Raw genomic sequence first — 22,780 nt, 5'->3', positions numbered from 1 at the left:
AAACATGGGTAGTGATGCTGATTTATCTTTGAAAGGGTAAAATTAAGAAAAATTAAAGAGAGAGACAGAGAGAAGTAAATGAATAATAAAATCAATGCAGAAAGACAAATAACGTACAATCAAAGGTGAAAAACAGATGCAAAATGGTCACTATGACACTTTAAAATGACCCCAAAGCAACTAAAAGAATTACAAAAATTACTGAAAGGAGGAGTCTGGAAAGAGGCTCAAACCCATCAGACAAAAAGGTCAAATGAAAAGGACGTAGGGTGAGTACAAAGTACATAATAAAACTACAAAGACGCAAAAATGCAAAAAGCAAGTCCACTGGAATGACATGCTGTTAATGAGCTTTCCCTCTGTGATCAGTAAAGAGTGAATGCTAAAGAAATGTAACCAAAACTAAAATTCACAGTTTGAACTTTAACCAAAATATTTGAAACACGGAGCTCAGAATCAGAACTTGTCTGTGTCGTGTGTGAAGTCAAAGTAGTGAGAAACACACACTGAACGATGGCGTGTCACCAGTTTTAGTATTACAACAGCAGCTTCCGCTTATGTCCGGTCACACCAAGATTTCCGCTGGCAGGTCACTTTTTTACCAACAAAAAAGTATTTCACAAGAAATTCTACGGACATTTAAAAAGCTGCTTAAGAAACGAAGCCAAAGGAAAAATGTCACAAACGACTGCAGGAAATAAATCAGCCGGGTGACCCACATACATGTGACCCACATACATGTGACCCTATATCTGTAAATGATTTGTAACAGTATCCTGTTGCAAAACTCTTTATTTTGAAATTCAGAGCTCCAAGCTTTTATTTTGTAACGTTACACTTGTTACTCACTTAATACTTTGTGTTAAACGTTTTTTTTTTCCACACTTGTAATTTTCAGTAACTTGCAGATTCAGCTGAGCTCATGTTTTGGAGCCAGAGGCTGGTCTGCTGTCACCATGTGAGAAACGTAAAAATGTGTGAACACGTCGTGTTGCATTTGGTGCTTTATTGCTCCTCTGGTGAATCATCTGCGCACAGCGGGCAGAAAGCGGCCTTGATTGTCGTTTTTAAAATTACTGCATTCATAAAATGAGTCACTGGTTTTTCCAGGAAAACCTGGGCTAATTATACAACCTACCTGCTCAAAGACACTTACAGTTACCATCATTATTAAACTGTGGTGTAGCGGTTCTCAAACGCTGGGGCGTGGGCAACAAGAAGGAAACATGAAGTGAAACTCAACTGAATGAACAGGACTTTTTTTTTTTTTCAGGAAAACAGATTGTTAGGCAACAACTGCTCAGCTCCTGTTTTTGTTCATGATAAATGTATAAAAAGACTTTTGTGGCTTTTTATAGAACAATTGTGGTGAAAACTGAGCAATTATGACCGTATGTTTACACCATAAAAATAAACGTGCACTGCATCATTTTTTTAAATTAAATCTGTTACTACAGTACAAATACTTTTACATTGAAAGACTTAGATTTAGTGTTAGGAAATTAAAAACTAGGATTAATGTATGAAAATTGCTTGTTACATTTTCTGAATAAGAGGACAAAAACTGAAATTGTTCAGTCAAAAGAAGCAAACTGAAGTAATTCTCTGCACTACAACAAAACCTTGATTACTGCTACTTAAAGGTGCATTTCCTCTTTGACACTCGGCGTTAACAGAACGTGACTGCTAGGAAGTTTCAAAACATCTTTTTACTGTTAAGAAATGCAAGTTGAAATAATGCTCAGTTGTACTTCTCATACGCAGTGAGTCGATGTGACCGTTATTGGACCGAGTGAGCTGTTAAACATTCGTATTTCCAGCAGAAGCCTGTTGAGAAAATGGTGTTAAAAGTTAAAAGAACAGCAACACACCCGCTGCTCAAACCTGGTTAAAGTTGAAGTCACAAATTGCAGAAAAACAACAAAAGTACCTTTAAAGTGTGACACAAAGCACAGCAACAGAAAACTCCCAGACAAATAAAATGTACAATTGCCTTTTATTATTGTTATTAATCATTTGCAACAAAGAAATTAACCACGTTTCAGTTTCCGCTCACATTAAATGGAACTCACATGATAACCAAAATACAGACAGCTCATATCTACAGGTGAAACGCAACACAGAGTACAGGTACAGAGGAACAGTGCTAGAGTTACGCTTTACTTAACTGGGTGAACTTTTTACTGAGCTCATAAAAAGAGACGTACACGCCAGCCTCGAGCCATCGCTGCTTAAAAAAAAAAAAAAAAAAAAAAACCCCACTAACACTGGAGACCTCCCGGCGACGCAGATCTGCTGGCTCTGGCGTTTGTGTTGTAGTCCAGTTCAAACACCACAGAAGAAGAAGGGAGGCGTCTGCTGTCGGCTCACTTCCTTCGTCTGCTGCTCGATGATTGGTTCGGTGACCGTCTGTTGCTGCTTCTACCAGCAAAGAGTTTAAGAAAAAACAAGTCATTTCCAGACCTTTTTCCACTACTACTCCACTTTAACCTTTATTCATACAAAATCGTTTCACAACAGCACACAGCTAATGTGAAACAGGTGCATTAGATACAAAAAGCACCAGCTTCTGCAGATATATCTGCATATATGAACAGGGAGGTTAATTTGAGATGTTCCATCTTCATTTTTGTACCCTGACAGGAAGTGGTGATGTGTTCATTCCTATTTGTTTTACAGTTTATGGCAGGTGTGTCAAACACGTGGCCCGGGGGTCTGAAACCGCCCGCCAAAGGGTTTCAAAGGGCTTCAAAGTTTGGTCTCCACGTCTAGCAAATCTCCTGGTCTTCTCGCCCTGCATCACTTACTGCTGCACATCTCACTAAACAGCACTAAACACAACCTGTTTATTTTTTAATAATTGTATTCAGATATAAGCCTGCTGAAGCAATCAGGACATGTAATCACAGCAGGCTCTCAATATATTTTAGATTCAGCATCATTTAAAAAATACATTTACAACTTACTCCACAAATTTTTCTAATTCTGTAAAACCAACCAAAACGAATAAACGACACCATAGGCTGCTGTCGCTCTATGTCAAGTTCAAATGTCCCGGGTGGTTACAGACCTGCGGCTCGGTGAGGACGCCACTGGTCTCACGTGACGGGGAGGAGAGTAACTGAGGGAGCGAGAATCTCTCAGCGAATCAGCCGGCACCCGCTGAGGCCTGATGGGGCTGCGAGCAAAACACAAATCTGTCATCAGACTACTGCGCTGCAACCTCGGTATAATCAAACATCACTGTAACCATTAAAGCTGAAGCAGGCCGGTACTCGCCTAACGGCTCAGCGAGTATGATAACAATAACTTCCAGAGAAGTGGTGACTACACAGGACAAAAAAAACATTCATTGGGCAACAGTTCATTTTATCTGCCTGTTAATGCAGTTTAACATTTTACAGGACCAAAGGAGCTTGCAAAGAAAAGCGTCTGGACTTCTTTAAGTTGCTTGAAGACGTTTCACCTCTCATCCGAGAAGCTTTCTTCAACTGAAGCAGCTTCTTCAACTGAAGAAGCTTCTCGAATGAGAGGTGAAACGTCTTCAAGCAACTTAAAGAAGTCCAGACGCTTTTCTTTGCAAGCTCCTTTGACTACGATGACCTGGATGACTGAGAACCTTCACAGACATTTTACAGGACCACTGAGATGTTTTTCATGAAATCTTTAAGCTAGCTGCCAGCTCGCCACTGTTGCCCAAAGCGATGTCACAACTGATAATTAAAAACAAACAACAACAAACTATTTTGCAACTTCCTGTTTCCACGTGTTCTACTCCTGAGTGTTTCTTTCTTTCCATCTATCCGGAGACTTTCACTTCAAGCAACAGCATAAACGTGTCGTTGCTGTGGTGAAGGTATTAAACAGTGTTTGTGTGGTCCTCCCTTCTTACCTTCTCTTCTTTGCTTCCTTCTCGTTGTCAGAGGAAGAGGAAGCAGAGCTCTTAGCTTTGGCTGCCTTCCTGTTGGAGAGAAAACAGTCTTAGTTCATTAATGGTGTGACGGACACAGTGAACTCCACCGTCAGCTCAGATTATCAGTCTGCTCACCCGTTCTCCTGCTCGGCTTCAGAATCTGAGCTGTCTGAAGAGGACGAAGATGATGATGAGGAGGAGGATGATGATGAAGAGGAGGAAGAAGATGAAGAGGAGCTGGAGCTGCTGCTCTTCATCTCTGCCTCCTTCCCGTTTACAGCGCTCTCGCTTCTGCCCGTTCGTTCAGGTGGCTGGCGGCTGGCTGGCGGCGACCGCTTTCCACTTTGACCCCGATGCGGCTGCTTGCCGTCTGGTTGGCTGCTCCCCAGAGATCTTTGCGGGGTCACTTCAGAGCGGCGAGAATCGGACTGTGAGCCTCTCCCACCTGAGGGTGGAGCATGAGAAGAGTCTCTAGAAGCGCCCTGTGAGGCAGAGGGGCGGCTTTTCTGCTCCCTCCTCTCGTCCTGCTGATCTGCTCTCCTGTCCCTCTCTGATGGTCCTCTGCTGTCTTTCCTCTCTGGCGGCGGTGACTGTGAGGACGCAGAGGAAGAAGAGGAGCTGGAAGAAGATGATGACGAGGAAGAAGACCTGCGGGGTTGGGGAACATCCTTTGGCTGCAGGCTTTCTTTCTCCTTCTCCCTTTCTCGCTCCTGCTCGAGCTCCCTCCTCCTGACCCTCTCACGTTCTCTCTCCCTTTCTCTTTCACGTGAGAGCGAGCGACTTGTCCTTCTTCGCCGCTGTGGAGACGGAGACCGCCGAGGCCTGGGGGGGAGAGATTTGACTTTACTCTGTTACTCTGCACAGTCAGCATGGCAGAAATCATCATTGGATCGCCGCCCACAATACACACAATGATGTCAGATTATAAACTTCCATCTGAAGTAAACTAAGTTTTTATTTATAATGACACGTTAGTACATACAAGAGTTCAGAACCCTAATTAATATTAGAGGGGGCTGATCTGAAGTTCATACATCAGGACAGGACCAAGGTGTTTTTAGGCCAGCAGACAGAGGTAATCTCTCCAGCGTGGTCTGGGTCTGCCCCAGGGCCTTCGTCTGACAGGACATGCCTAAAACACCTCGCCCAGGAGACATCCTCACTTACACTTAGCTGTGAACTGCTGCAACGCGAGCTGGAGGTGAGCTGAAGCCAGCCTAACAGCATCATCTGCAAAAACCAGAGTTGAGAATCTGAGGCCAAACTGGAGGCCTCCTGCCAGCTGGCTACGCCCACATGGCAATCCAGAGACACCACCCAAAATGTGACTTTGTAGAGGCATGTCAACCAGGACAGCCCTGCAACATCCAGAGCTTTCAGGAACTCAGGGGAAAACTTTACACACCCCAGAGGACCAGAAACCAAGGAGTTGTTAGCTGCCTCAGTGACCTCACCCCAGGCTAACGAAGTCCAACAGGACTGCATTAGCTTGATGGATCTCTTCACCTCCAGTGCTCACCATCTGGTATCGTGGATTACTACCGCAACAGGGAACAACCATCATCGCAGCTCCTGCAGCACCCACCCTTGAAGAGCTCATAGACCCAGGCCTCTGCCTCGTGTTTCCAACACACCCTCACTTAAAGGTTTAGGTGTGCCAGCTCTGTCCACCATCCCCCCCCCCACCACCTGATCACCAGCACTGCAAACTGACTAATATTAGGAAAGAAGACGACCGAAAGAAACATTAGTTTCACATTAGTGATCTCTGTGTTTTCCAAAGATTAGTGCATCTTTGGAAAACACTGACTGACAGAGACATGCAGCTGCCATCACATGTCCACAGCTTAAGCATTTGATATTTGTTCGATTGTGAAAGAGTTTGATATTTGCACATCATTGGATTCTGTTTTAATTACATTTTATTCAGCGTCCCAACTATTGGGGAACTGTGGTTGTAAATTTGCCCCCTAAATATTCATCATGTGATCTGTTACCTACTCAAGATTTACTTCGTACAATTTTCCCTTCTGTTGCCGACGACTGGAACTCTTAGGATTTGGTGCGTGCTGTAGCCGTGTACTGCTCTTAGACAAGCTCAAGCACAGTCACAGAAAAAAATAAAATAAAACATAAGATGATGACGTCCCTGTGAGGTGTTCATTAACGTGAGAGAATATGGATGTTGCCTCATGACAACGCTGCCCTGCAGACCCTGCACACTTACATGTAGGCTTGTCTCTTACCTGTTGGGGGGGCTTCGTCTTCTTAGACCTCTTGAAGTGGACCTGCTACGTCTCCTTGGACTTCTGGACCTGGTCCTCCTGATGATCCTATCTCGCTCCCTCTCCCGGTCTCTGTCCCTCTGCCTCTGCCTGTCTCGGTCTGACCAGGCTGGAGGAGGTGGAGAAACTCTTCTGGACCGGGCTGGGGGGTCCTGATACTGCCTGGGTGGAGTGCGACGGGGGGGTGAGACGGTAGCTTTCCTCTGGGGTGGAGAGCGTGACCTCCGGGCAAAGGGGCTAGACCTTGTGGCTCCCCTGGTTGTGTCTTTGTCCCTCCCTCTCTCCTTTTCCCCAGTCTTTACCTCTGCTCTCCCCCTCCCACCATCAGCCTCAGAGGGAGAATATCTCCTGCCTGCTCTGGTGCCTGCTCTGCTGGGTGGGGAAGGAGGTGGGCTGGGACTGTCCATCTGTGTGGGGCTGTAGCGTTCCTGGCCTTTGGTGCGGCGTGAGCACTCCTCTGTCGGAGCTCTTTGAGGCAGTCTTTCCCTCTCGGGTGCATCTCTTCCCCCTGCTCCTCCTCCTCGCTCCCTCTGGGAGCTTTTGGGTGTGTCGCGCTCAGAGGCCGAGCTTTGCTGTTTACCGTTGGCTAAATGTCTCTGGACTGCAATCCCGATGGCGGACAGTGCAGCTTTTCCTAGGCTGTCCTTCTCCCTCTGTGGGGATCCAGCCTTTTTTGACTTGCCTTCATCTTCAGAGGATGAGGACGAGGAGGAGGAGGAAGATGATGAAGAAGATGAGGAGCTATCACTGTCACTGTCGCTGCTGCTATTGCTGCCGCTACTACTACTGCTGCTGCTGCTGCTACTGCTCTCCCGTTTCTCAGCAGGCTTCTCCCTCGCCTCTGGTCTTTCACTCACCGCCTTCTCGGCAGGCCTTGATTCATCTCGCCTGATTTCTGAGGACAATCGAACCTCGTCCCGCTTCCTCTTGCCTTCCTGGACTCTGTCTTCTTCCCTCTGCTTGTTCAGATGCCGGTCCTTCTCCTTGTTGCTCTCTCTGTCTGTTTCTCCTCTCCTGTCGTTCTCCTTTTCCCTCTGACGTCCATTGGTGACAGGTGAGTGGGAAGCAGGTGACAAGGAGCCACGGGATGGTTGTCCGTCCCTCTTCCTGTCATTTCTCTGCTGGCGAGGAGGCGTCTCTCTCGCAAGTCTCCTTGCATCCTTCCTGTTGTCCCTTTCGTTTGGCACTGCTGACTGCAGATCATTAGTTCTGCGCTCCCTCTCTCTACTCCTCTCCCTCCTTATTCTCTCTTTTTCAGGGGGAGGCGAAGGCGTGGAGGAGGAGTCATGTCTTGACTTTTTGTCCAGTTTAATTCCGTCTTTGCTCCTTTCCATCCTTGTTTCCTGTTTCAGAGGGGAAGGGGAAGGGGATGAGGAGGAGTCATGTCTTGTCCTCTGAGGGATGCTCTCCTTTCCTTTGTCCCGCTGTTCTCTGCTCCTTGAACGCCTCCCTCTCTCCATCTCTGGACTTGCTGTTCTTCCCCTCTCCATGTCTCTGCTTCTGGAGCGCTTACTTCTCTCCCCCTCATTTTCTCTGCTCCTTGATCGTCTCCCCCTTTCCATCTCTCGACTCCTCGATCTCCTTACCCTCTCCGTGTCTCTTATTCTTAAATGCTGCCCTCTGTTCCTTTCCATGTCCCGACTCCTTGATCGTCTCCCCCTCTGTATGTCTCTGCTTCTGGAGTGCCTATTTCTCTCCTTCTCCTTGCTTCTTGAACGTCGTGATCTTTCCCTCTCATTTTCTAAGCTTCTTGAGCGCCTCCTCTTCTCCATCTCTACACTCCTCGAGCGCCTCCTCTTCTCCATCTCTACACTCCTCGAGCGCCTCCTCTTCTCCATCTCTACACTCCTCGAGCGCCTCCTCTTCTCCATCTCTACACTCCTCGAGCGCCTCCTCTTCTCCATGATCTCCACACTCTGGGAACGCCTTCTTTTCTCCACTTCTCTGCTTCTTGAGCGCCTCCCTTTCTCACTCTCCTTCTGCTTGCTCCTGGACCTCCTTCCTCTCTCTGTGGCTTTTGCCAGCTGTGGTGGGGGAGAAGGGGATGAGTAGTTGTGTCTCCTGGAGGTCCTCTCCATCTCGCTTGGTCGCTCTTTTTCCCTCTGAAGATTGGTCCTCTTCTAGAGGACATGAAATAGCGTTTCCGTCACTTTAAGGTGTCGATCAATATTTAAATAGTATTAGTGACCACACACGCTCAGCCTTACCCGTTCGCCCTGTTCTGGGCTCTGCTCCTCATGGCCTCGTCTCCTCCTGTCTGGAGAACTGCCTTTTCTACCTTCAACAACGTTTCTTCCAGTCTGGTCCTGTTGGCGTGATCTTGGTGGCGCCGGAGATGGGCTGCTGCTAATGTAAGGGGGAGGGGATTTAATAATTAACAATTTGATCCAAAATGTCAAAGCTGTTTTTAAAGTTAAGGGATTCACTGATGTATTGCTTTGTCTGTAAAACTTTCTATCCAGTTTACTGTGACGTGGCAAAAAAAGCCTTCACATCCTCACATTTCTGAGAAACTATAAGCAAAAAACGTGATCTCCCCCCATCTGTTCCTTTTATCTGTTTTTCAGTCTGTAGTCATGTAGAACAATACTTCGTGATGATCCATGAAGCAGAATCAAGTCAAAAGGAAAAGAGATCATGACCTTATGACTAGGAATTAAAAACATGAATGTCACATATTGGGTCGAGGTCAGAGTGACATGAAACAAAGCTATTCCTTGTTGGTTAGATCCAGTAGGACACGATTTTACCAAATACAATAACAAAGCTTTTGTTTTTCTCAAAAGACAAAAACGAAGATAAAATGAGAAAAACTTAGAAAAACTCCCTCAAATGATACAGTAGGGAAGATAAGTGGTGTCAAACTGAGTACGAACGGCACTGTAAGGTTAATTATGAACAGCCAGTTCCTCAAAGCTGGCCCTGCATGTCTCCTGTTTGATGTCATACCTGTGAGCAGAGCTGGAGGAAGCGCTCCTGCCTCGTCCTGGCTTTGCTTTTGGAGGACTCGCGCTTTCACTCTTTTTTCTGTTTTTCTTCGACACCATCTCTTTTTCCTCTGACGAACTTTAAAGAGGGCGAAGGACAAAGTTAGACACAACACTGTTTAAACAGCGACAAAATCAAACGCTGCCGATTGGCTGTCAAGTACAAGAGTCTGATAAACACCTACCTGTCTTCTTCCTCCTCTGACACCTCTCTGAAAAACAGATTTTCAGGTTAACAGTGACAGTCTGTATGATATAAATGAATATGAATGAAAAAAATAAATGGTGGTGTATAGGGCTGTCACGATTACAGTCGACGACTGATTTAATAGTCGACGCGTCGTTTGAAGCTTTGTAAGATCACAAAAGACGCAGGAATAAGTAGCAGGATTTAAGAGTGTAATAACGGACTGAAACAGAAGATGGCAGCACTGCATGTACAAGGATGCCAGCTGCCGTTAAACCCCGAAGAAGAAGCTGTGTCCCAGAATTCATAGCGCGGCCCAGCTCAGTTTCCAACAATGGCGGCAGCTAGTTAGTTTTAATGTTACTCTTATTATTCTTTCTGGGTCACAAAATAAACATTTAACATATTTTCAGGCGAGAATGTAGCTGTGTAAACCTCAAATATCTGCTCAGTTTATCAGGACACCGCATATTTTCAAAAGCGCTCCGACGTTTTCGGAGACGTCTGTTACCCACTAGCTCGATAGCGAGCCGGGGGCTAGGCTAACTAGAGCCGTGAGAACACCGGACTCCCGGCTAATCATTTTCAAACCATCGCTGTCTTTCGCTACTCAGGTTAAACATGATATATGAGTCACTTAGATAACTTGAAATGTTATTGTTTGGCTTTTTTCAGTATTTTATTTGTTCCTGAGTAAATCGGTTTGGCTGAGATTAAAGTTATAGTTTTTACACAGCTGAATAAACGTGAAGCAGACAGCTGATTATCAGAAGTGTGAGATGCTGGAGAATCTACTCTGGTGTCCTGTTATATCTTAGATAGCAAGGAGTTTATTAAACTTCACCAAAACAATCTGCAAACTTCATTAAAATTTAATAAACTATCATCTTGTCTTTATTTTTAGTTAGCACAGACCTTAAACACTTAAAGCTGTAAGCTAATGATAGTTATATAAGAGCAGATGCTGCTGGTGCAATAAGCTGTAGTTTTACGTCCAATGGATGATGATCTGATTAGTCGACTAATCGCAAAAATAATCGGTGACTAGTCGACTATCAAAATAATCGTTTGTGGCAGCCCCAGTGGTGTAATACCGTTTCTTCTTCTTCTTTTTAGATTTCTTCTTCTCTCTGCGAGGTGATGGGGAGGGACTCTCTGAGCTGCTTGGAGAAGAAATAAAACCATCAGACCATCGCTCAGCAGCCAAAACCTTTTCTGCTTTCCCCTCATTTATCGTCTCACCTGTCTCTGCTCTTGTTTTTCTTTTTCTTCTTGCGACTGCGCTTCTTTGGAGGAGAATCTGATTCATCTGAATCTTCCAGCAACCTGAGAGAGAAAAAAAACAAACAAACCAGACTCTAAATAATAATCAAAACATTAATTAATAATTAATTTGATGTGCACTCAGGCTCTGAAGGTGTTTTTATGTCCTCCTCACGTGTATTTCTGTTGCTGTTGCTTCTCCCTCTCCAGTCGTTCCTGCTCCCTCTTTTCCTTCTCTTTCTCCTTGCGGTCAGCGTGGAAGGATGATCCGTCCACGTAATCGCTGGCGATGCCAAAAGCAGCGCGAAGGCGGTCATTCTTCTGCTGGTTGGCTGCAGCGAGGGCATGTGTCTCTGTCACCCTGAGAAGAAACCGTAAAAACCCACCAACACGCTCTGAAGGATTAGAAGTTTCTGTCATGCTGTTTTCCACAGTTTAGGCACCTGGGTAGCACGTGCAGACCAAGCTTCCTGTAAATTCTGCAAATAATGAGCTGGTGCCCCTGAACATCACACTGTAGCTCTAATATTAAGACATGGCAGGATTTTACAAATGTAATTAACTGGACGTTCTTTTAAATTAATGGACACAAGACAATTTTAGCCTTATTCCTTCCGCTGCAACCCTCTTGCTGTCAAATGAGCTCACGGTAAGTAAAAGAAATAACAAACTGACAGGTGTGATTATCCTCCGTGCAAACTGTATATGAGGTCAGCAAGTACGAGGCCGGGTGCTGGTTTATAGAAAAATATGTTTCTTGAAACCAATAAAAGAAAACAGGCAACCAAAGTTGCTTCAAGGAATCAATTTGTGATTTCTTTTGTTATTAATGAGGACATAAATGCTTACGTTGGTCTCTCGGTGGAGGCGGGTGCAGGCTCCTCCTTCTCCTGCAGCATCATGCGGAAACTGTTCACCTTCTCCTCGATCTCCTCAGCAGAATACCTGAGCGTTCACACAAAGAAGATTTAGCAATATGCAGAAGTCGGTGTAACAGCATGCTGCACTACCAGTACTTTCTTCCTCCCACTGAAGCAATCTGGGTGGACTGATTACATATTTCTAAAGACACGGTTCAATATTTTTGTGAGAGAGAGAGAAAAAAAAAACTCAGTTAAGAATAAGCTGGAAATCCTCACGATTCAAGAAGCAGAGACCTTCAAACACACAGCAGCTTAGATAAAGAGATTCATTTTGAGTTCAATAACCATATTTACCCTTGCTCCTCCATCATGTCCTGCAGCTCAGCACACTTCACCTCCAGCTGCCTCTTCCGCTGGTGCTCCAGGATGTCGGCATTGGGCTGCCTGTTGAGCTGGCTCTCCAGCCTCTCCCGGTCCTTCTCATCCCGCTCGCCGCCACGCTCGTCCCGCGGCCGCTTGACCCGCAGACTCGATAGGTTGCGCTGCACGTAGCCATTGGTGCCACTCCCGCGCGGAGTCGTCAGGCCAATCCCATTGTACATGGCTCTGAAGACGTGAAGCAAGTGATTAAACATCAGATATCAGCTGCAGTAAAACGTAATAAACATAAGTAGAAAAAACACAAACAACAATCAGGATCATTGAAAGGACCTGATATGCTGGTGAGGTCCAAGTGAACACTGAATAACAAATATGGAGCTCAAGAAAGGAGACGACCTGAAGATTAAAAAGAGAAAAAAAAAGACTCACTGCAATAGGGGTGGGCGATAGAAACGATATAAATTTGGCCAACGACAGAGATTTTGACTATACCGCTCTATCGTGATAGCACATGTTGATGATGTCATCAAGCTGTGCCTGTTTTGGTCGAAAGCGTTGCAGCGGCTACAACCATTATCTTCTGCAAATTATGGTGGGCGACAGTCACAGCAAAGAGATGAAGCACTTTTGAAATATGGGGAAAGCCAAAAACTGCGCTTCCTCCACTTCGGTAACATTGATTCATTAATGCTGAATTCTCTCGCAGCTGCTCTGTTCCCATGTTGTTGCAGTATATTAATAACTAACCTCGTATTGTGGATGAATGATCTCAGTTGTTCTCCTGACTGAAGTTTGGCCCATGTATAGCATCCTGCTATGCGATTGCATTTGTCCCTGACCACCAGAATCCCTCACGTTAACTTTTATCGAGTGGAAAAAAGTTAGCGTTCATCCTCCAGCTTCATTGTGCTAATGTTATGCTAACATAGCTGTGTCGCTAGCAATCACGTAGCACAACATTATATACCAGCTAGCCCAACTTCAGTAACCCTGCAAACGCCACTGCTGTTTAGTTTTCTGTCTTCATTTATGTTTGAAGTGATAACAGAGCTGTACGTTTGAATGTGTTTCAAAAATCTCTGATATGAAATGTTTAGGTGGAAACTAGCGAGCTAACTTCCTGTTAACTTCTAACTCCGTTAAATTTAATAAATTCTGTTTTCATGGATGTCTGGATGTTAAACTTAATTGTTACACCTGCTAAAGCAGCAACGCTGATGATTTTATTAAAGATGAAAGAATTTAGACAGTTTTTAACTCTTAGTGTTCGTTTGACTTTGGGAGCTGAAGCAGGCGGAGTTTTGGACCCAGATTGCTCCGCGAAGCTCCTCACTACGGCAGCCGTAATGCTCTGACAATCCATCAAGCAGTGCAGCTTACCAAAGTTGTACTAAAACATTTTTTAACAGATTTCTGCAGCCAAAATCGGTTCGAGGTCAGTAACCACAACCAGAATTCATACATAAGGCACACTCGATTTTTGAGAAAATTAAAGGATTTTAAGTCCTTATAGTGTGGAAAACATGCTATACAGAAGAAAAGAATATATCGCGATATATATCGTTACCACACATGCTTCAAATTATATCGCGATATGAATTTTAGGCCATATCGCCCAGCTCTACACTGCAACACTAATGTGAATGAGTGTCTCAAAAAGCCACCTGGTGTTTTCCCTGCATCTGAAAAGGCAGTGTTAGAACCTACATTATCTAAAAATAAATGATTTAAACTTTGAAGCGCGTGTATGCAGACTCTATGCACACCGACCAATACAAATGCAAATAGATCAAATGCTGATTGGTTAAAAAGTGGGTTGGAACAGGGAAGGGAGCAGCAGTGGAGTCCCCACAAATGACAGAAGACCAACAAATATATAAAGAAACACAAACAGTGGCAGCAGAGGACACCGTTTATTGTTCTTAACACTTGGTTTCATTTCAGCTCTTTGAATGTTGGACCTCTGCTCTTCATCACAGGTCACTAATGGACCAACAGCAGCACAAACAAGACAATGTGCAGACTACTGTCTGCAAAGCTGTCCGAGGACCACCACACTGGCATGTTTGAGCCATTACCTCTCACAATTTCAAAAGAACAGGGTTCACCATGTCATCTACTATTAGGAAGGTTAGTTGGGCCGATCACTGGCTGCTCTGTATACAGACTGTACAGTCAAGATACTGATCTGCAAGTTGCTCTCTAATGCATTTGGAGCCTGAATGTATAGAAAGCACTATGATATGACTGCTGTATAAAGTGCTTTGAGTGCTCATGTAGAGTAGAAAAGAGCTTTAAAAGAACTTTAGTGTGTGTCATGTCATTTCCATGTTCTGGCTTTGTTGTAATGCGCTTGAAGGACATGTTTAACGTTTTTAAATTGTGCTTTGTGCTTAAATAAAAGTCTGCAAAAGCAATTAAGGGTAAATATAAAATGTTAAAAATCAAAAGAATAAATATTTTAAAAATGTGTCTGGAATAAAGTACTGTAGAAAAAGTAAAGATCAAAGTAAAACCAAATTAAATTAAAAATAATAGTAATTGTAGAATTACATTAAAAAAAAACATCTAAAAATACTTCAAACTAAATAAAAAAAAATACAACGATATTTAGGTAAAATAGAAACACTAGTATACGGCTTAAAATAAATAGATAAAAATAAAATAATAAATAACTAAAATGGTAGGAGTAGAAAAACAATTATGCCGACAGCTCCCTGATCCTGAACAGCAGGATGTGGTTACGGTTCGACAACTATAACTTTTCTCATAGTCTCGCTTTCGCTGCTAATAACCAAATATTCCGACGCAATGGTAGGCGTTAAAAACTGGCAGTGATTATTAGTCCTACCTGTTTCAAGCCTCAGACTGTCACAGGTGTATCATTAAATCAGTCTCTCGCACTCTTTTTGTTTTTTGTTGACACGGGTTTGTTTGAAGCTTCGGATCACCGAAGGCTGGAGCAGCCTCTGAGCCGGGTAGTACACGCTGTGTGGGTCGGTGTGCGTCTCCGCTAATGTTTAACGTCAATTCTTCTTCATTTGATCTGAATTTATTACCGCTAACAGTAATTTTTTGGCGCACTAACACGTGCGCCATAACAGGCCTGCTGTTGCGCCTGATTGTTAAATAAACTCATTTATGATAACTAACGCCAACAGAACCGAAGGGACACGCAGATTATATTTATATATAAAAAATTAAAGGAGTAAATGCAGCTTCTCTGACATTTGGTTTCCTTACCAACTGGCGAATTTAAACGCCATGTTTCTAAAGGCCTCTCAACACACAGCGAAGCTAATATAGCTAACGTATTTGATACGTACCAGCTTGTTCTCCGGGCGGGGGCGAAGAGAAAACGGCGTCTGAGATAATTTGGCGGTTAATAAGGTCCCTTACAATCACACGATCACAGAAATTAGATTATAACAACAGTGTCTTTAAAACTATGCAAAGATAAAGAAACGCTGCTAGCTCCGTTTGCTTTCAGATAGCCCCTCTGGTCTCCAACCGCAGGAAGAACGAGACTCCCAGTGACGTCAGACGCACGCAGGCGCGGATAAAGACTGATGCGTTCAGGTTCTGAAAGACAGAACCATATTCACAAAAACTACACCGTTCTGTCGTTAACTATTATATTGAGCTTACTAAGCTACCTGTTAAACTCTCTGAATTCCATAAACAGGTCCTTCTTTATTGGAAAATGTTATTTAAACATAATTTCACTCCACATAATAGCCCAATTTGGAACAATAGATATAATGATGAACAGAAAATCTATTTTTATTCAAGATTGGTTATCAAAAGGTGTTTGGGCAATTGCCCATTTCGTAGAAGAGGAAGGACATGTTCTAGGACATCAAGATTTTTGCCAAAAGTTTAATATCCAATGTTCTAAAAGTAAATTTAATCGGGTTATAAATTCCATTCCATTGTCACTTAAAAACATAGTTGTAAATGATATAATATATTCTGACATCTCCCCCAAGTTAAGGCAATTATATATAGATGGTATTCGATTTTGTGATGTTAAATGCAATAATAAGTTTCTAAGATTGTCATTAAGGAGTCTTTATTCTCCAAATTTACTTAGATGTAATTACATATTAAAAGATTTCCAAAGGGAAGAAATTTAAAAAATAAGAACTGATTATATCACCTTCCCTATCCCTCCTAAAGGGAAAGAAGTCCAATTAAAAATAAAATTTACCCGACAAATAGACTCCTTGGTGATAGATTCAAAATAGAAACGGGTAATTGTGTATTTTGTGAAACAGAAGAGGAGGATTTGGACCATCTATTCTTTTTGTGCAATTTTATACAAATATTTTGGTTGGATTTTCATACCTGGCTTTATTCCAGTGGGATTCAAATTACCCCGTTTACCTTAAATATGATAATGTTTGGAGTGTTTTTGAAAGAAAAGAAAGCTAATTATGGTGTTAATGTGTTATTAATCTTGTGCAAGCATTTTATACATTAATGTCGTTTTTTCAAGACCAAACCAACACTGGCTCACTGGAAAAACGACTTAAACCTGTTGGTTAAATCTTTGACCTTAGTTAAAAAGAAAAAGGCTGCTTTTTTGTTTCCTTTGTGGAAGATTTTGATTTAGTGAGTTAATAATCTGTTAAATTATGTGACCCCATCTTTATATTTTCTTTTTCCTATGTATGAAAATTGCTAATATGTAAGGAATGTTTATTTTCTGAATGTGTAATATATGGTGCATTTTGTTTGTATATTAATATTACTAATAAAAAAAACTATTATATTGAGCATTAAATATCCCCAATACACGAAAGCCTGGAACAGCCCGTTTGCAAAGTCCGAGTCTCTGATCCTATGAGTATCATCCAGTAGGCACTGCATAGCTTGGATGAACTTATCCAGCTTTATAGTCCTCAGAATGTCGATCCTGCTCCCTCTTAAGGTGTGCTTGCCTGGGTGGCCTTGTAGGTCAGGTGCAGTCCTTCAGATACATCCGTCATCATCCGTGTCGATAAAATCCAAATTGGAAGGGAGCCAAATCCTTGGAAGTTGCAATCCAGCAGGAAACAGACAAATGCTTTGACGTTATGATCCAACAAAAAATAAGCAGAAAAAAGCCCCAAAAATATATAAATGCAATTTGTGAGTCCACAGTATTGCACTTTATCTGCTGGCGGTTTTTGTTTTTGTTGGTTTTTTTGCTGTAATTTTAAACTGTGAATTCCCAATCCGAGATCTTCTGATACTGAAACTAGAGGAAGAACAGCTTATTCCGTCTGCACGGGGTGTTTATGCGTTTCTTCTTCTATCTCCTCCCCTCCTTGATCTCCACGAGACATCTATGACAGCTACATCAGTCCATGCTGCTCTCTCTCTATACATGATTTAAAGCAAAGTTCAGTCACTTTCATTATTCGTCACAAATGAATAGACTTTACTTTTCATTCAGTCTTAATGTTGTTGTAGGATGATTCTAACATGATCTCTTTTTAACTCAGGAATACTTTTTCTCTGCATGACTCGACGTTTGTGACTCACAGTATACTCAATATCACTTGTTTTGTTCAGAATCATGCATGATGATGGGCCAGAGTCACATTTCACTCTTTTGCACACACACTCTGTCCACTGTACTCTCTCTCTCTCTGTCTCACACACACACTGAGTCAAGGATACATCACAGTCATAACAATGCTCCTGGAATCTGGGTGGAAAAAAATCAGGCATGTCAAAAACTGAAATTTGTGATTGTAAGGGATGTTGTTACGCTAAGTTTTCATTCATTAGATTGATCAGAATTATACTTGGTTATTTTCTGATTATAATTATAAATCATTAACTGTTTCAAAATCACATACTCTGTTTAACACTCTGTGTGTCTTTAACCATAAAGAGATGGATGTTAACTCCTTTTACTCCACTTGTGGGTAAAGATGAGCCTGGGGTGTCAAATCTCTTTGACATTATTTATATAAAGATCAGAAAATGAGTTTATTTTATGAAATATTTTCAAAAATATGAAGAGAAATGTATTGAGAACATAATTTTCAATAGACCTAACTAGGCTTGTGTCCTTTGAGTGCAAAAAACAGAAGACAAGCTGCATCTCTCTCCTGTTTAAAACGTTATACAGTTCTGTTGTTTCCCCTTCCTTCTGTCTTAACACAAGGCTGGAATAAATTATTTTTATGTTGTCTATGTCACATGTTAAGAGGATGAAGGAGGACAGTGATGAGGTGTCCCGAGTTGTGCTATAGACATGAGGTTCTAGGTGGGGGAGATTACGGGGTTATGGACTATTATGTTTGAGAGTAGCATGATCTGAAATCCCCGTCTTGGCGTTGTTCCTACATCATCATAACGATGGTGGTCAGGGTCACAACTGACCAGTGATGTTGTCTGCGCGTGGAGTTGGCATTAAAAAAATAACCAAAAATTGGCTAACACTAAACCAGACTTGATAATATATTTATTCTATTGTATAAATTGTAGGCAGCACGGTGGCACGGTGGTTAGCACTGTTGCCGCACAGCAAGAAGGTCCAGAGTTCAATTCCACCATCAGGCCGGGGTCTTTCTGTGTGGAGTTTGCATGTTTTCCCCGTGTTTGCGTGGGTTCTCTCCGGGTACTCCGGCTTCCTCCCACTCTCCAAAGACATGCAGCTTGTGGGGATAGGTTAATTGGATAATCCAAATTGTCACTATCTGTGAATGGTTGTCTGTCCCTGTGTGTTGCCCTGCGACAGACTGGCGACCTGTCCAGGGTGTACCCCGCCTCTCGCCCTATGACAGCTGGGATAGGCTCCAGCGCCCCCTGTGACCCTGAAAAGGATAAGCGGAAGCGAATGGATGGATAAATTGTATGAAAACACTTGGACTGCAGACCATTTGTTCCAGATGAAAGTTTTATATAAACAAAGGAATTAAAATGATAATGTAGGTACAACACCGAGGAGTAGACACAGAAGTCCCCTCTTGACCACAGCAGAGGATGTGAAGAAGCTGGATTATCACGTGAAGAAACAAAGCAAGACCTTTCTGTAAGGAACCATTTTCCTTTCATTTTACATACGAATTTCTTTTTAATTTATAAAATCTCCCCCAAAATAGTAGTTTCCATTAACCTAATAACATTTCAAGCTTCTACTTGTCCCAGACGACTGAGATGAATTTGGAATTTAAAAATGATCCTTATCCTGTAGAGGGGGCTGTTTAATGACTGTGTTAACGCGCTGCACATACTTCATTACAAACTTTAAACTGTAATAAAATGCAATTAAAAAAAAACGTGTATTTTCTCAGCAGAAAGTGTCAGTAAAGCTCAAAAATGAGCATACCTTTAATTTTAATGGTGACATCATTTCTGTAATAAAAGTAAAGACAATCTTATAGAAGTTTTTAATATTTTCTCAAAGTTTTCTGTCTTTTTTCCTCTTTAAAAATGGGATTTAACTTTATTCTTAAAATGCAAAATTAAAATAAGCTCCTGTAATACTTCTTTTTTCTTAATGTGTTTAGCTGTTGTTAATTTAAAATGAATTTAAAATGCTGCGTTTCATTTTAAATTCTATTATTTGTTGTTAAATTTGAAATGGTGTACTGTTTTAAATGCTCTATCATTAAGTAACCTAATATTTTCATTTAAAAGTATGCTTTAACTCTCTTTAATTTTTATATCAGGTTGCACCCTATTAATTATTATTAAGTAAGTAAGTAAAATTTTATTTATATAGCAAAATATCACAAAGTGCTTCACAAGGTATAAAACAAAAACAGACAAAAGATAACAAAATGCAATTCTAAAAAGACGTGTTTTTAGTTGCTTTTTTAAAAGTCACCACTGAGTCCGCAGATCCTAAGTTCTGAGGAAGAGAGTTCCACAGTGGCAAAAGCTGCGTCTCCCTTGGTTTTCAGCCTTGTGTGCTGAATAACAAGTAGGCCCTGATCACAAGATCTCAGGGACCTGCTAGGGACGTAGGGCTGTAAAAGTTCAGTGATGTAGGCTGGTGCTTGTCCTTGAAGAGCTTTAAATGTCAGAACCAGTATCTTAAAATGGACTCTGACTTCAACGGGGAGCCAGTGCAGCTGTATAAGCAACGGTGTTACATGAGAGTACTTACATGTTTTAGTCAGAAGCCTTGCTGCAGCACTTTGGACAATCTGCAGACGCTCCAGGGAGCTTTTGTTTAGACATGTAAACAGTGAATTACAGTAGTTCTGTTAGATTTGTATTGTTGATTGTCATTTATGCTTAGAAATATTTAACCATATATGCTTAGAGGTGTATAATCATTTGTAGGTTGAAAGAACGTCTCATCCTAGAAGGTCTGTAACAGCTCTGTGTAGCATGAAGGGGGAGTGCGTTCACTCCCTCTGCAGAGTGTTCCGGCATAGATTACACACCTCCTAGGAAAGGCCGTATCTTCTCTTGCTGATTTATGGTATAGCAAGCACACGTATATCTGTTTAAGTATAAGAGCCTTTTGTTCAGATGGACCGCCAGACTCCTGGCACCAGCTCTGGGGAGTCTTCACAGGGTCACATCTGGACCCCACACACACACACACACACACACACACACACACACACACACACACACACACACACACACACACACACACACTATTCTTTGTTCACATGTATACCTATGTAAGATGTCATATGTTAATGACCCTATGCATATTCATGTAACCACAATAAAAGGAGTGCTATGGGGAGCCTGGCTGAGAGTCTGACGGAGGCTAGGTGGTGGGACGACACTTGGCCCCAGCCAGATTTCCCTCATGCATGAGTAAACCAGCCTACTTGTGTCTTGCTTTGCAGTGTAATTATATTGTCTTCAACGTTCCAGCGGATAGGTACAAGCTACAAACCTATCAAGTTCAATCGTGATCAAATGAATGCATAAATAACAATCTCCAGTTCAGTATGAGATACTATGGGGCTCAGTTTAGAAATGTTTCTTAAATGATAGAAGCAGGACCGAACCAGAGATTTGACGTGAACATCCAGGGTAGGAGCAGAATCAAAGGTTACCCCGAGGTTCCTGATGGACGATTTCACAAATGTTGAAAGAGGACCAAGAGCATTCATTATGTCAGGTACGTGTCTGTCTGGAGCACATACAAGGACTTCAGTCCTTTCTTCATTAAGTTGGAGGAAGTTGTCAGCCATCCAACCTGTGATGGTTTCTAAGCACACATTTAGAATCTGCAGCTTAGAAACATCTTCAGGTTTAAAAGACACGTACAGCTGGATGTCGTCTGCGTAGCAGTGGTAGCAAATGTCCTCAAAGGGGCTCAAAATATGCTGGAGAGGAAGTAGATATATTAAAAACAATAAGGGCCCCAGCACAGAACCTTGTGGCACACCATAGGACAGGGACGTGGAAGATGACCTGTACTTAGAGACCGCCACAGAAAAGTATCGTTCATAGAGATACGAGGAGAACCACTCTAAGGCAGACCCAGATACAACAACCCAGTATTTCAGCCTTTCAAGCAAAATGTGATGGTCAGCGGTGTCAAAGGCTGAGGGCCAACATTAGGAGTACAGAACACTTTCCTGCGTCAGAATGTCACTGGAAACTCTAAGAAGGGCTGTCTCAGTAGAATGAGCTTTAAAGCTTATTTAAAGAATAATAAATCATTTTTGTATCTTGATTACATTTATGACTGTGAAAAAAAGATGTTTTCGAAAGGTTGTAATCAGCGGGCGGGGAAGCAAGGAGCGGCGCTGATTTTGAACTTTGGAGAAGGCTTGGTTTTGAAGGATTGGATTACGGATTTTGGCGGTTGGCATAAACTGGTGTGTGACTGGACTGGAATGGCAACTCAGGTAGAAGACGATGATGACATGGATTTAGGAGACTGGACACCGGTTAGTGGGAAAGGGGCGAGGAGAGGGAGAAGAGGTAGGGAGGATGAAAGTGTCATAGGAACTCAGGGCAGCAAACGAAGTTTGGAGGGGAATAGTTCGGATGATGGGAGTGTTATCCGGAAAAGGAGTGTCAGAGAAGAGTTTAAAATAATATTGAAATTTAGGCTGAAGGGGTGCAACTTAGCCCAATAGTTTTGTCAAGAGAGCTGAAAAAGAAGTTTGGAGAGGTAACGTTAGCCAAAGTACTTAGAGATGGGAATTTGTTGATAATCGTTAAGACGGAAGAAGAGAAAAATAAAGTGTTGCATACTGAGAGCATCTGCAGAAAGACAGCGAGAGAGAGAGAGAGGTGTTGGGGGAGTGTAAAGTGGTGCGAGGGGTAATCACGGGCATGTCAATAGAAGAAGATTTAGAAAAAATTAGACGTAAATGTTTCAGAGTGGTTTTAGAAGAGGGAGGGGTGCAATGGATCCAGCGTTATGTTTAGAACATGAGATAAGGAAGGCACAAGTGAATAAGGAGAGTGTGCTGGCGGTCTTTTTTGATATAGAGAAAGCGTATGTGGAGGGAAGGTGTATTAATTAAAATGAGGGAAATGGGTATAAATGGTCGAATGTTCAGATGGATTAAGGATTTTTTGGAAGGCCGATGAATAATAGTAAGGATTGGGAGGAGTTATTCGGAGAGTTTGCCAATAGAAAATGGAACGCCACATGGAAGCATAGTTAGCCCGCTATTGTTTTCACTGCTGATTAATGATGTGTTTAAGAACATAGAGGGTGGGATGGGGTTTTCAGCTTTTGCAGACGATGGGGCGATGTGGGCACGAGGACGACGGTTAGAGTTTTTGGTGAAGAAAGTACAGAACAGTGGTCATATAAATGAGGGTTTAAATTCTCAGTTGATAAGACTAAGTTGATGGTTTTTACAAGAAAAAGAGGTGGGGTTGACGTCAGGGTCAGATTATATGGACGGGAACTGGAAAGGGTAAAACAATTTAAATTTTTGGGGGGTTGTGGTTTGATGAAAGGG

The 22,780-nt window shown here is 42.5% G+C and overlaps 1 protein-coding gene across 4 annotated transcripts; it reads right to left on the bottom strand.

Annotated features, from left to right (window-relative positions):
* Positions 1-1,979: 1,979 nt before the first annotated feature.
* Positions 1,980-15,414, bottom strand: srrm2 (serine/arginine repetitive matrix 2). Of its 4 annotated transcripts, none has more exons than XM_026163952.2 (14): positions 15,206-15,414; positions 11,853-12,104; positions 11,485-11,580; positions 10,811-10,996; positions 10,615-10,698; positions 10,467-10,535; positions 9,371-9,397; positions 9,148-9,264; positions 8,406-8,544; positions 6,160-8,318; positions 4,049-4,735; positions 3,893-3,961; positions 3,071-3,178; positions 1,980-2,421 (listed from the first exon to the last, which is right to left on the bottom strand). In XM_026163952.2, exons 2-14 carry the CDS (start codon positions 12,098-12,100, stop codon positions 2,367-2,369), a joined length of 4,044 nt encoding a protein of 1,347 aa, XP_026019737.2. In that variant the 5' UTR covers positions 12,101-12,104; positions 15,206-15,414; the 3' UTR covers positions 1,980-2,366. The 4 variants fall into 4 exon arrangements, with proteins under 4 accessions (XP_026019737.2, XP_026019739.2, XP_026019738.2 ...); XM_026163954.2 differs by having other exon boundaries at positions 8,406-8,541; XM_026163953.2 differs by having other exon boundaries at positions 10,467-10,532.
* Positions 15,415-22,780: the final 7,366 nt, after the last annotated feature.

The sequence above is a fragment of the Astatotilapia calliptera genome, chromosome 4, assembly GCF_964374335.1.
Source record: "Astatotilapia calliptera chromosome 4, fAstCal68.1, whole genome shotgun sequence".
Lineage (NCBI taxonomy): Eukaryota > Metazoa > Chordata > Actinopteri > Cichliformes > Cichlidae > Astatotilapia > Astatotilapia calliptera.
The sequence above is the reverse complement of the archived record's forward strand: the minus strand, read 5'-3'. Positions and strand labels throughout refer to the sequence as shown.